This window comes from Sminthopsis crassicaudata, chromosome 2 (genome assembly GCF_048593235.1).
Source record: "Sminthopsis crassicaudata isolate SCR6 chromosome 2, ASM4859323v1, whole genome shotgun sequence".
NCBI classification, from domain to species: domain Eukaryota; kingdom Metazoa; phylum Chordata; class Mammalia; order Dasyuromorphia; family Dasyuridae; genus Sminthopsis; species Sminthopsis crassicaudata.
The window spans coordinates 672,665,308-672,679,650 of NC_133618.1; the positions used below are offsets into that span (position 1 = coordinate 672,665,308).

The following is a 14,343-nucleotide window of genomic DNA, read 5'->3' on the forward strand; positions in this document are numbered from 1 at the left end:
TGCATGGTCCATTCTACCCCCAGATTACTGGGAGGGAGCTCAGCTCAAGCTTTTTACTTCTGCGTCATGCTGTGGAGCATTTCTGAGCACTTCGCTAATATTTTGTACTTCCATGATGACTCTTAAGACTTGCTCCTTCCTTGACTGCTGACATTGATTTCTTCTGGTTCTTTCTCTAATCATTTATATTGTGCTACCCTGTGCCAGCCACTGTGCTAAGGGGCAGTTAGGGGCACAGCCCATAGAGTGCTGAGCCCGGAGTCAAGGGGGCTAAGTTCAGATTCAGCCTGTGACCTTGAGCAAATCACTGAATGCTGACTTAGTTTCTTCAGCGTAAAATGGGGATAATAGCAGCACCTGCCTTAGAGGGTTTTGCCAGGATCAGAAGAAATAATACTTGTCAAAAACACCTGGCACAGTGTCCAGCATGAGGTGCGTGCTGCCTAAATTTCTCTGACTTTCCCTGTGCCCCCTCTTTTCTCTTCCTCCTTTTGGCCTCTAGATGTGAGCTGGATTCTCAGCTCTTTTCTTTGCCTTCCCTCATTAGTAGCCTCTGGCACTGCCACAGCTTTAGATGTCCCTTCCCCAATATGTATCTACAGTCTTGCTGTGCCACCTATTCATCTGCCTTCTTCAAGAAATCTTATTAGCAACTAAAGCTTGTCCTTGCTGATTTGTCTGTTTTTCTTGATAATCCCAGCATCTTCCCATTTGCCAGGCTCAAAGCCGAGGCATCTTCATTTTTCCTTCTCCCTTTCTCCTGGAAGTTGCTTCCCATTCTCCCTGCTAAACTTGCCATGGGCCTACCTCCTTATCTTGGGACTACTCTTGTCTTTCTACCTTATCTACACTTTGATCAATAAGGCCCCTTGTTCCCTCTTTTGACCTTGCTTCCAATCCAGCCTTCATGTGATCCCTGCCATTGGTCTGGGCACATTGTCCAGAATTTTCAGCGATAGGAACTGTGATGTGTCTTTTTAATATTGCCAGTGTGTGCCCCAGTGCTCTTGCCTAGTAGACTCTTAAGGCAGTTAAAAGCAATATCCAGATGAATGGACATTTAAGGCTATAGGAAATAGAGTCACTGCTACTTTCTTGTTAGATTCCTATGGAGATGTCATAGGACACATTTTTGTGTGGCTTTGGTCACAAAGCCTTGCTTTAGCACTTACTCTACAGATAGTGATTTTTAAAAACTTATATATTTTATCTCCTGGACCCTTAACTGTGAGCTACTGTTCTTACTGTTCTTACAGTTTTTAGAGGGAAGAGGGATCTCTGCATTTGTCATTGATAAATGGTCCTTCACCCCCCCCCCCCCCCCCTTGGGTACCACTTAGCTCTGTTTCTCTCTTGATGCTTACTAGGTTTTTGGGAAAGTTTGGGTTGCATTTCCTCCCATATAATATATTTATAAACTACAGTTGAACTCTGGAGGAGAGCATCCTATCCCAGATTCCAATCCCTTTCGATATGTACATTAGAGACAAGTTATCAAGTAGCCTTTTAATATCATTGGTTGACACAGCAGGTGCTGATCTACATGGGAGCCTTGGCCAGTGACTCACGTGAGGAGATCGCAGTTCTGGACAAAACAAAGCTTCCCCTAGTTACAAATGGTCCATAGACTCTCTGGATGATTCTTGGCTGAACTTTGCAACTACGTTTGTCCAGAGGATAGGGGCCACTTATTTTCAGGATCTGTGAGAGTGACAGTGTAGGACTGCAGGTCAGGAGTCCTTTTTGATAGAGAACTCTGTGATCTCTTAATTTGGGGCTCTTGAAGAGTTGTCTATGGATAGAATCATTTGAAGTTCATTAAGGAAGAGGCATATTTTCTAAAAATCTAAGAATAATAGCTGACAAATATCTATATAAAGCCTGCAAATAAATCATGGCAGTATTACCAACCATACTATTTCTTGATTCTCTCAGTGTTGTAGTTTTGGCTCTGGGCGGTCCTATCCCGATTTTATAGACAAGAATACTGAAACTCAAGGAGAAAAATTGAACGGCCCCTGGTTGCCCAGCTCCTAAATGTGAGGGGTGGAATTGGGGTTCTTATAATTACACTATACAATGATGAACTATTATTAACATAAGAGTTCATTCTTTAGGAAAGTAAAGAGGCTTTATAGAGTTAGTTAGCCCTACATATCTTTGTTTTATAAATGCATGCTTTCCTATACTGGATTTGCTTTAGAGTTTAGGATTTGTGCATGGATTTACCTTGCAAGTTGTCCATATTTCTTAGCGATAGCCTTTTTTCCTCAGTTCTTAGAATCTGCCCCCTACAGTGTGGAGGCAGGCTTTCCCATTTCCCTGTTTGCTTGCCTTTTCCGCCTTTCTATTGTCTAAGTCAGCTAGGGCAGTCTGCCAATTGTGGGCATGAAATCCTGGTGAGAGGAAAGGAGGAAGAGGTAGAGGCGGCAGCCCTGGCAGTAAATGTTTCTCCAAATATTCTCTCAGATTCTTGGAAGGGTTGATTATAGCCTCCTTTTTTTGTGCAGGATTATTTTTTGTTAGACTAATTGTTTGCTTCCTCCGTAATCTCATTGTTGCCCATTGGTGCTAGATAAGGTATCTGATAGGACTAGTATCAAAAGGGAGGAAAAGAAAATGTCTAAATTTGTTTCCAATGTATTGGGCAATTGAAAAATGGTAAAGCATGGTGGAATGTACAAAGAAGTATTATTCGTGGTCAGTGAATCATGGAAGTAAATAAAAGGTGATGGAATTTATGGTCAGTGCTGGGAGGAACATTGGTCATTCCAAGTCAAGTCAAGACCACGAACATTCATTAAGCCCTTGGCACTTGAGATCCAGAATGTAGGAGTGACTTTTTGAAAGCCACACTTTTCCTAGTGAAATAGGAGAATTTAAGTTTTTTAATTCTCATTTCATGTACTTTTCCAGTATAATTTATTCTTTTAGAGGAGCTCATAATCATAATTGGCTGTGCTGGTTGGGAAGAAAAAGAACAAGCTGTTAACATATATAATTAAATATTTACTTAATATCTGTTATTGATAGTCATTAATGATCACTTAAGTATATAAGCAAATACGTAGATTAGGAGGAGAACGGCATTGCAAAAAGACCTTCTGATAAAGAGATGGCACTTGTTCTGTCCTGCTGGGTGGGGAGTATGGCTGAGTGCAGAGCAGAGGAGGCCAGTTTAGACACGTCCAGGTCTTTGAGTCTTGCTTGAGTTGTGCCAAATAAGTCAGATGACCTGGCAGGATCAGGGACTTTGGATCTGGAGGAGGGCGAAAGTTAGGAGCAGACTTGAGCCAGATTGGGAAGCTCCTTGATGGGATGCCCTGAGAAGCTTGAACTTTCATTGGAGATGAAAGTTTTTGAGGAGGGGAATAAGCCAAACTTTCATAAATTAAATAATTTGGTTAAAAGACTCAGGATAGTATGTGGAGAATTCATTGTGACTGATAAAGAAAACATGGAACATGGAAATGAGTAATGGAAAAAGTTTTGTGGTGTTTTTCCTTTTTGCCTGAAGAATAATTGTTTGTTTGTTAAAAAGAAAATTTGTCTGTATTTAAGGTCCTGAGAACTACAGGCAGTTTTCAGTTTAATTATTTGGAGGCTCTCAACTATTAAGCATTTTCCATGCATGTGAATAGTGTGAAAATTTGGAATTTGAGACTTCAGCAGTAGGCTTGTCAGTAAAACACATGCTTCATGCAGGCTGCATGGTGTGTTCAGAACACATGGGACTGGGAATTGAGAAGTGCTGAATACATGGGCAGCCTCTGCTTAGAACAGATAGTTCCTGAGACCTCAGATGTATTTTGAGATCCATAAGAGGGTTGGACTAAATAAATGTAGTATCTTTCTAGCTCTGTTAGATTATCCTGTATTGTCACACCATAATTTTGTTAAGTCAGCATGCAGAATAGCTGATGCCTTTAAAATTAATTTTTCTTGTTAGAAGAGATACTAGCAACTTTTCAGTTTAAGTTAAAGGTGGTTTTAAGAGTTTTTTCTCCAATCCCATTAACTTTTAAAATTATGTAATGATATACATTATAATAAATTAAGGATGTTTTTTGAGAACATTTTTCTTTTTTCTTTATTATTATTATTATTATTATTATAGCTTTTTATTTACAAGACATATGCATGGGTAATTTTACTACACTCACAATTAATTGCCAAGCCTTTTCCCCTTCTTCCCCACACCCCCCTCCTCCAGCTGGCAGGTTGACCAGTACATGTTACATATGTTAAAGTTTAAATTAAATACAATATGTTGTTTTGCTGTACAAAAAGAATCAGACTTTGAAATAGTGTACAATTAACCTGTGAAGGAAATCCAAAATGCAGGTGGACAAAATTAGAGGGATTGGGAATTCTAGGTAGTGGTTCATAGTCATCTCCCAGAGTTCTTTCGCTGGGTGTAGCTGGTTCAGTTCCTTACTGCTCTATTGGAACTGATTTGGTTCATCTCATTGTTGAAGAGGGCCAGGTCCATCAGAATTAATCATCAGATAGTATTGTTATTGAAGTATGTAATGGTCTCCTGGTCCTGCTCATTTCACTCAGCATCAGTTGAGAACATTTTTCTTAATAGCTTTTTAAATACATTTGCTTATGAAAGGATAATGACATAGTTTTGGGGCAGTTGGCATGTTTTCTCCCAAATATAGAAATATATCAAGCTTATAACTTGTTGGAAAGTAGGGATGGATCTTCAGTTTTTATTAGAAGTTAATCCTTGGAGCAGGTAGATGGTGCAGTGGATAGAGCACCAGCCCTGAAGTCAGGAGGATCTGAGTTCAAATGTGGTCTCAGACACTTATCATTTCCTGGCTGTGTGACCCTGGGCAAATCACTTAACCCCAATTGCCTCAGCAAAAAACAAAGAAATTAATCCTTGCCCCAGCTAGGTACATGTTATATAGATGTGATTTGTTGATTATCCACAGTATGAGAAATTATTTAGAAACATAGAAACCCCATAGGGTTTGTTATCTTCAGACTTTGTTGCAGTTGATTCAGATATTTATATGCTGTTATCCCTGACTGACTGGTTTTTTAATTAAAACAAAAATCAGACATAATCAGAGCATATGATAAAGGGATCATTTTCTTATTTTTCCTTGCAACTTGCAACCCAACATAAGCCCATTTCAGAAATGCTTCATTATTTACCTTTTCCTATCCATGGAATACATGAAAGAAGAATGGAACTGGGCAGAGGGAGAATAGTGTGTGGCAACAAGTTGATTCCAAGCTTGGCTGGGCTTGATATGGTGTCTGCTAGCACCATCTACTCTATAGCAAAAGGGGAAGCTAGCCCCATATGTTGCTTCAAAAGCCAGTGAATTTCAATTGGAATGGGGAAATTTTAGTGAATTCTAAACAGGAAACCACCCTGATATCATCAGTGTGCCTGTTCTGCCCTCTCTGGGGCAAGGGAAGGGGAAGCTGGATCAAGTCCATTTTCTCTTCAGATTGATTTACTCTCTGGGGTTTTTGTCATTTTTGGATGAAATGAAAATTTTAAAGAATATATCCAAGTTTGCATAGCAAACTAGCCGAGAAGACTTTTGAATTTAATGTATTTTTTGAAGGAAACCAAACAAAATGAATTGCTGAACACATTCTATTTTGTTATAAAGTCATTAAAAATAGAAAGATAAACAAATACTACAATGTCAAATCATTGAAATTCTCCTCTAGGATGGTAGAATTTTGATCTTAAGGTTCTAGTGCAGCACTTTGCTTTTGCACTTCTGACTTCCTCAGGGTCCCATTGAAATTGGTAGCTGACTAGATTGGAACCTGAGCTCTGAATCTCAATCCAAGAATTTTGCAGAGGGGAAAAACAATAGAGGGGAAATGAAATACAAGGGCAAGAAATACTTTTCATAAGATAGATATTTTTATTATTTTATAGAATCTTAATACTAATGGAAGGAAAATCATAATTATCAGCTAGGTGGTACAGTGGATTAGCTACAAGACTTGGAGTTTGGAAGACTTGAATTCAAATCCAGTTTCAGATATTTATTGCCTGTGATCCTGGGCAATTAGTCTGATTGCCTCAGTTTCTTTATCTGTAAAATGGGGATGATAACACCTATCAGGGCGATCTTGAGGATCAAATGAGATAATAATTGTAAAGTGCTTCCTTCCGCATGCACATAGTGGGTGCTCTACAAATGTTGGCTATTATTATAGTTGTTGTTATCAGGAGTAGTTTTATTTTTAAAAGTACTGTTTGAGTGATTAGATGATTATTGATTGGTATATTCCCATTTATTTATTACAGAAACAACTACTCCAGAGCAGGCCTTACAGTCATATGTTATGATTGATAGTCACTAAAAGGGGGGGTCCCAGAATTTCAGGACAGATTTAAGCTATAATGGATTATACTGCATTAGGATATGTGTTTTTTATAAGTGGGTATGTCCATGTACCTGAGAGAATTAGAATTGCCTTTTGTTTTAATTGGGGTTTTCTTGGCAAAGATACTGGAGCAGTCTGCTATTTCCTTCTTCAGCTCATTGTACAGCTGAAGTAACTGAGGCAAAAAGGGTTAGAGTTTGACCAGGGCCACACATTTGGCCTCTGAGGCCAGATTGGAATATGAGATGAGTCTTCCTGACTCTAGGCCTGGTACTCCATCCACTGCCTGGCCTAGCTGCCCTATGCACTGGGTCTGTTGTTATCCTCATTTTACAAGGAGCAAAGTGAGCTGACAAGGTGAAATGGTTTGCCCTGAGTCACACTAGTTGGTGTCTGAGGCAGGATTTGAACTCAGTATTGCTGGACCTTAGGCCTCTGGCTCCAGAGTGCCTCATTCAGTTAACTATACTGTGAGAAAATGGCCTCAACACAGGCGGGTTGAGTGGCTTTCCAAATCTTAAAGGCTATGATGCCATGATTCTCCCTCCCCGCTTCCTCTGTTTTATGCTTAAATTCTTTGTTTTGCCCCGATTGGGGAGCTGTCCATAGTGCTGAGTCAGTTTTCTGTGTTGGTCAGAAATCTCCCTCCTCTCTCTGTCAGTCTTTCTCTTTCACCCCACCTCCTTCTTACTCTCCCTACCCCCTTCAGCTCTCACTGGCTCCCTCCTTCACTCTTAGCTTCAGAGAAGGAACAAATTAAAAACAAATTACTACCTTGGAGTTCTGATCCGACATTGCTTGATCAGAATTCTCAAGATATTTATTGGGAATATTTTGATTTTGGATTTAAAAAAAGATGCTTATCAGGAATATTTCGATTTTGTATAAAAAAATTCTTATTCACTGCTGCTTTTGCTACACAATTCAACTGCATATTTGTTCTCAAAAGCATGCCTTGCATACTATATGGTTGTCTATACACCCTAGTCTGCCTGACCAAAATAAAATGAACTAGAATAGAGATTTGGAAACTGCTTTGTAATCATGAGTTGCTCTAGATATATATGTTTAGTTCTTTTTGGGAGAATGTGGGTAAAAGAGAGACTGTAGGTAATCTCAGTTTAACAAATGCTCTTAAAATTGAGCTGAGATTTTTATCATCTTGAGAAGAGTCCATTACGACAGCACTTTGTTGACCTGGCTATAGCTTCTCTGTGACAGGAAAGTAATCAGTGTCCTAAATATCCCCTTCTGAATTCCTCTGGTAAATTTGACTGGATTCTAAAAAAATAAAGCTGGCTTTTCACTGATCTGATTTCTTATCAGTAGCAGTTTACCTAATATATATTTTTATGAAAGACTAACCTGAGAAGTGTTTTGTATTGTACAATTTGAGTTGACTAGGTTTTTAGTGTGCTATTCTAAATATGATTCAGCCACTCGGTATATATTGAGCTTGTATTAAGGACCTGCTACTGATGTGCAAAAGAGATGGCTATACGAAGACGATAAAAATAGTTTCAGAGAGCTTGGATTCAACTGGAAAGATAGAACACATTCACAGATAAGACATATAAGACAATATGAAGAAAGAGAAAATGTTCTTTTGGGGGAAATTATGAAGCTCTTATTATAGGGGGAAAATTCCTAGCAGAGGAGACTACCCGAACAAGGATAGACATAAAAGATGAAATGTCAGGTTTGGAGTCCAAGTAGGAGACTAGTTTGGCTGCAATGTAGACGGAATGAAGGAAGTAGAAAACCAGATTATAGGAAGACCATGAATACTAAATTGACTTGAGTTTCTGTTCATTTTTAAGGCAGTAGGAAAGACTTTAATTATGAGAATGGAATGGTCAGACCTCATCCTTCTTTAGGAAGATTAATTTGAGAGAGAGAGAGAGAGAGAGAGAGAGAGAGAGAGAGAGAGAGAGAGAGAGAGAGAGAGAGAGAGAGAGAGAGAGAGAGAGAGAGAGAGAGAGAGAGATATGGAGGTAGTATGAATAAAACTTGTCAACTACTTGATTAGAGATTGAGGAAGATGAAAAAGTCAAGGATGTTGCTGAATACATGAACCAAGGCAAGTTGAGGGATGGTGATTCATGCACTTAAATGAAATAGGAAAGTCTGGGAAGGAATTTGGGGGTAAGAGGAGGTGACTTTCATTTTAGACATGGTGAGTTTGAAATGCCAGAAGTAGGAATCCAGTTCTGCAGGCAATTCTTTATACAGGACTGAAGTTCAGGAGAGAGGTTAAGATTGGATATTATTCAGATTTGGAAATGTTCTCTGTAGAGAGATCACTTAATTCATGGGAAATGATGAAATCATTGAGGGAAAGCAGATGGATTTGGGACAGGTCTTTGTGGGCAGGAGATGGCTAATAGTCTACCACAGGAGACTGAAAAAGGAATGGTCACATTGGGGGATGACCAAGGGAAGGGACTAGTGTTCTGGGCAGGGGATGTGACCAATATTGTAAACAGCTCTAGAAATCAGACTGAATAGTGGAATGAGAGAGGGCCATTGGATATTGCAGTTGAGAGATAAATGCTCTCTCCAAGGTTACCAATGATGTTTTTCCATTTAGTGAGGGACCAGAAGGGAGACAGAGTACTGAACAGTGAGGAAATGGAGTTTATAATAGGATGAGATATAGAACCAAAGTTTGTGGGGATGGCAGTACCAAATGAAAGATTGGTTTGTTTAAATAAAGGAGGGGAAAATGGGGGTGGTGATGAAAGTCTGGGCAGATTTATATACAATTGAGGTAGATTCAGTGTTGAACTTAGAGTCAAGAAGACTCATTTTCATGAATTCAAATCCAACTTGTTAGCTGTGTGACTCCGGACAAGTCACTTTACCCTGTTTGCCTCAGTTTCCTCATCTGTAAAATGAGCTGGACAAAGAAGTGACAAACGCTATCTAGGCCAAGAAAACTTCAAAAGGGGGCAGATAAAAATGAATAACAGTAAAATATAAGAAGAGGGGAAAAAAAAGAATTTGAGGCAACCACTGTGTGGTTCAGTAGGAAAAGAATACCAAAAACACCACAACACTAACAGAAAGCCCACTTAATAGTATATATTTATGTTTGAAGAAATAGGTGATTGTCCTTCTGAATCTGTTGAATTTTGATATTCAAGTAATGGCAAAATGTTTTATAGAAAAGTCTTCACTTCAAGAAGAAAAAAAAACTTCAACTTTGATTCATATAAATATGTATATTAAGATAGATAACTTGAATGTTGAATTATTGATTCCCAAATTACAATGGAAGCTTCCCTTATATTGCACCTTTTTCTTGGGGAGAGTATAATTATTTTATTGACAAATGTTTCTTATCTTGTCTTTTGTCTCTCTTTTTCTGTTTTCCCCAGTTTGAATGTAGGCTCTTTGGAGGTGGAGACTGTTTCTTGTTTGTTTTTGTGTCCCTAGTCTTTAATAGAATTCCTGGCAAATAGTTGTTGTTATTATTAATAGTAATAGTAAATGCCGTCTGTCCACCTTTTGTTAGTCATATGCAGTGAGTGGTTTGTTTATAACAATTTTGTTTGAATCAGGAACTTGGAATATTAGCTACATAACCTTGAATGGCCCAGTTTTTCCTTTCTTTCCACCTAGAAAAGGTAGAAAATTTTATCATATAGTCTACCCTCAGGAAAATTGCCAGATTTATAAAATTGGAAGACTGTTTCCTTAGGAAAAAAGCTGTTATAGATATGAAGGAGTGTGGAATATATGGTGTCTTTATAGGGAGATCTACAGAATCTCCTGAGCAGCTCTAGAAAGAATGTTAAGTAAGATACATGATTGTTATTGAAAAACATGAATGTATGCATGTGTGTTTGATCTTAGCTTAATGCCTTTGGAATACTGTAACTGAAAGCTAGAATTTGTTTTGGTTTAGTTTTCCAAGATTGAGCAACTTGCTTCCCTTCAGTTTAAATGTAGGATATAACCTTGAGGCAGAGAATAGTTTGGTTTTTGTCTTTCTATTCCTGGCCACTCACAGAGTGTCTCAAACAGGTCAGGGCTTCTCTTAATAAATGTTTGAATTTAATTTGAACATGTCTTGTTCTGACTGATGGGCAGTAGTGTTAATGCCTAGTCTCAGAATTTTATGTCTATGATTGCCATATATACATTCTGTAATTATGATACTTTATTTTGATTGGGTAATCAGACTTCAGTTTTCAAAGTGCATCCTTTGCAAGAAAATTACAATCATCTGCTTATTTTTAGAGGAGGGGAGTGAGTATCCATAGTAAAAACAAAACTAGACGAAATTATTTACATTTTGCAGACATTTGAAGAGCAGTTTAGCAGTCGTAGATAAGCAAAAATAGATAAAAATCTGTTCCAGTTTTTCCTTAGCTTGACTTAGTATTTTTAAAAGATCCGTACATATATGACACTTGCCTCTGAGAGGATACTGTTACGTTATAAAGATTCTTGGAGTTGGCCCTTATTGTAATCAGTGATATTTATCAGTGGTCAATTCAGATGAGTTTTTCAGGACTTGTTTTAAGGAATTAAATATTCATTATTTCATATTACAAGTTTTGAATGCTTATGAAAATCTGGAAATCATTGAATGAAAACTGTATATGAACAATAGATAGAATGTGGAGGTAATAGAGTAGAATGCAAAGAGAATTGAATGAATTAAGAAACTGGATCTGCTGTTTTATTTCTGGCTCTTTGGGGTCTTAAATGTCTCTCTTAGCTTTACTTGTCTGTTTAAACAAGAGATTCTTCAGACTCTTGTTCCTTTGGAGTAATATGGAATGTTTTGAGTAGTCAGAACACGTCCAAGTTTAATGCATTCTTCCTTTTCCCTTACAAATCAAAAAAGTTTGATTTTTATAGAAAGGTTGATAATTTTTCTTTGCTCAGCTCCTTCTGGTGGTGGTATTTCTTTGTTGAAACTCAGCTTCTGCTTTCTTACTTTTTGTAGAACATGAATTCCCCCCTCTCTCCCAACATTGCTAGGATGCATAGAATGCCTGGCCTGAAGTCAGGAAGACTCTTCCTAAATTTGAATCTGGTCTCAAACTTCGTAGCTGTGTGACTCTGGACAAGTCATTTCACCCTTTTGCCTCAATTTCAGCATCAATAACATGAAATGGAGAGGGAAATGGCAAATCATCCCAGTATGTTGACCAAGAACATCCCAGATGGGATCATAGAGAATCAGACTGAAAAACAACTCGACAAAAACAGACCTACAGAAAAAAAATATTGTAGATGTCATTTCAAAATATAAACTCTATGAAACTTGGGAAAGTAAGAAGAGTGTTGAGAGATAGATAAGGTAACATAAAGATCATAAAAGATAAAGAACAGATAAGACAGAACTTATAGAACATGCCCTTGCTACAGGTATATGCACATGATTTGGTTTGGACAGCCCATTTGGCTGTGGGTTGGAGAATAAATTACATGATGTTGGACTTCTGGAACGTCACTTGACATATCTTATTGAATTAAGACAGCCTTGCTCCTCAGAAGTAGCAAAAGTTTCAGTACAATTTCAAGTTTATATCTTTGAACACTTATGTGTATGGTTATTTCTCACTTAATAGCTAATTCTTTAAAAATATATCTGCATAAGCTGGATTCTTTTTTAGGCCAAATTCTGATGCTGGTATAGTCTTCTTTTCAAATTCATGTTGAATCATTAACCAGAATAGTCATTTCTTGCTTCCTCTTGTGTTGGGCTGTTTCTTTAGATCAGGAATCCTTCACCTTTTTGTGTGTGGGAGCCCTTTGTGGTCACTAGTAAAGCCTATCTCTTAGCAGAATATTTTTAAAAGTTTAAGATAAAAGATTCCAAGTCTATATATCGCACATTAAGAAGTGCTCTTTAGATCTCATATATATATATATTAACATAGGAGCTGGGAGCTGCCTTCCCTATAAGCTTTGCAAATAAGAAACTAGATTCTTAGAGTGAAATGAATAGAAAATCATCAATGGACTAGATACAACAGGGCTGGAATTCAAATGAAGGTTTCTGATTTCAAATCGAGTGCTTCCTCACTCTTCTATAAATTGATAGAATGCTAGCATCATTTAAGAATAATATTAATATAATGTAAACTGTATATACTCCAGGGGATGGTTTTTCATGAATTTTATCTATTTTTATCTAAGTGTAAGTTTCTAAGTGTAAATATTGATTGAGGTTGGAAAATAAAACCTTAATCTTTTGAGTTTCTTGAGTATTATTAAGTATTAATTATTTTTTGTTAATGATGCCCTATTTTTTTTTTTTTTTATTTGAAGGTTTTTGGATTCAAAACATAAAAATCATTACAAGATATACAATCTGTAAGTATGTTTCCTTGCTTCTAAAAACAGCTCTTAAGTGAAAGTTGTTTCCTTTCTGGGATGAGACAGCATTAAAGATATTTTACTGAATTGTATTTGTAAAACAATTAGTCCAAGAAGTCTGATTGAAAATATCATTAGCTCATTTAGTAAGTGTGGTGATGAGGTGAGCTGGGATGTTGGCAAGGATTTTTGTTACTTGATCTGCTTTAAATGACTTGGCATCCTGCCGGGCTTGAGAGCCTTTGACCACGTGGTCACTAGAAGGATAATTGCCAACAGAACTGCCTGCTCCTAAAACAGTGATGACTCGGCTGCCCGGCTTCCCTGGACCTGTGCTTTTGAAGTGAGAGGTGGATCTTTGTTCTTGGCATCCATTCCATAGGGATGCCGTCAAAACCACTCTCTCTTTATGGAATTCAGACATGTTGCTTCAATGCTTGGATTGGCTGCTTTCTATTTTCTAGGGCAGTATGACAGGGATTTTTTCTATGTCTAAGCAACTCTGTCTCTTCCTTTTTTTTTCTTGGTAGTGATGTGAGGACCCCAGGGAAAAATAATTTTAATTTCCTTAACATTTGTAAGGGGACAGTTTTTTTATGACAACTTTTTCCTTCCTGAAAAATTGGGGAAAAATTGTATACTTATTTATTTAGATGCAAAAAATGTTTTAAGATTGGACATTTGTGGTTTTTTTCCCATCCTTTGTAACTCCCAAGTGATTTATTTTTATTATATTTTAAAATATTTTATTATCTTTACTCTGCACTCTTAATATTCTTTTTTTTTCTTTTTATAATAAACCTTTTTATTTTCAAAACATAGGCATAGTTTTCAACATTCATCCTTGCAAAGCTTTGTGTTCCCAATTTTTTTTCTCCCTCCCTTCCTTCCACTCGCTTCCCTAGATGGCAAGTAATCCAATATATGTTTAAACAGGTGCAATTCTTCTCTACATATTTCTACAATTATGTTGCTGCACAAGAAAAAATCAGATCAAAAAAGAAAAAAAAAATGAGAAAGAAAACAAAATACAACCAAACAACAAAAAAAAAGAAAAGAAAAGAAAAGAAAACACTATGTTGTGATCCACACTCAGTTCCTGCAGTCCTCTCTCTGGGTATAGATGGCTCTCTCCATCACAAGGTCATTGGAACTGGTTTGGATCATCTCATTGTTGAAGAGACCCATGGTCGTCACAATTGATCATTGTAAAAAATTTTTTTAAATTAATTTTATAATTATACTATTTTTTGACAATACATATGCATGGGTAATTTTTTACAACATTATCCCTTGCACTCACTTCTGTTTTGAATTTTCCCCTCCTTCCCTCTACCCCTTCCCCTAGATGGCAGGCAGTCCCATACATGTTAAATGTGTTATAATATACCCTAGATACAATATATGTGTGTAGAACCGAATTTCTTGTTGCACAGGAAGAATTGGATTCAGAAGGTAAAAATAACTTGGGAAGAAAAACAAGAAGGCAAAGAGTTTACATGCATTTCCCAGTGTTCCTTTTTGTGGGTGTAGCTGATTCTGTCCATCATTGATCAATTGGAACTGAATTAGATCTTTTCTTTGTTGAATCCCTATATTTCTTGTATAGAGTGGATAAATATTGTCCAA

The 14,343-nt window shown here is 37.3% G+C and overlaps 1 protein-coding gene across 1 annotated transcript in view; it reads left to right on the forward strand.

The window, feature by feature from the left end:
- The window catches only part of PTEN (phosphatase and tensin homolog), a 69,607-nt gene that overhangs the window by 28,796 nt on the left and 26,468 nt on the right, over nucleotides 1-14,343 (forward strand). The window contains exon 3 of the mRNA XM_074297082.1: nucleotides 12,667-12,711. Coding sequence (XP_074153183.1) covers nucleotides 12,667-12,711 — 45 coding nt within the window. The remainder of the gene's footprint in view (nucleotides 1-12,666; nucleotides 12,712-14,343) is intronic.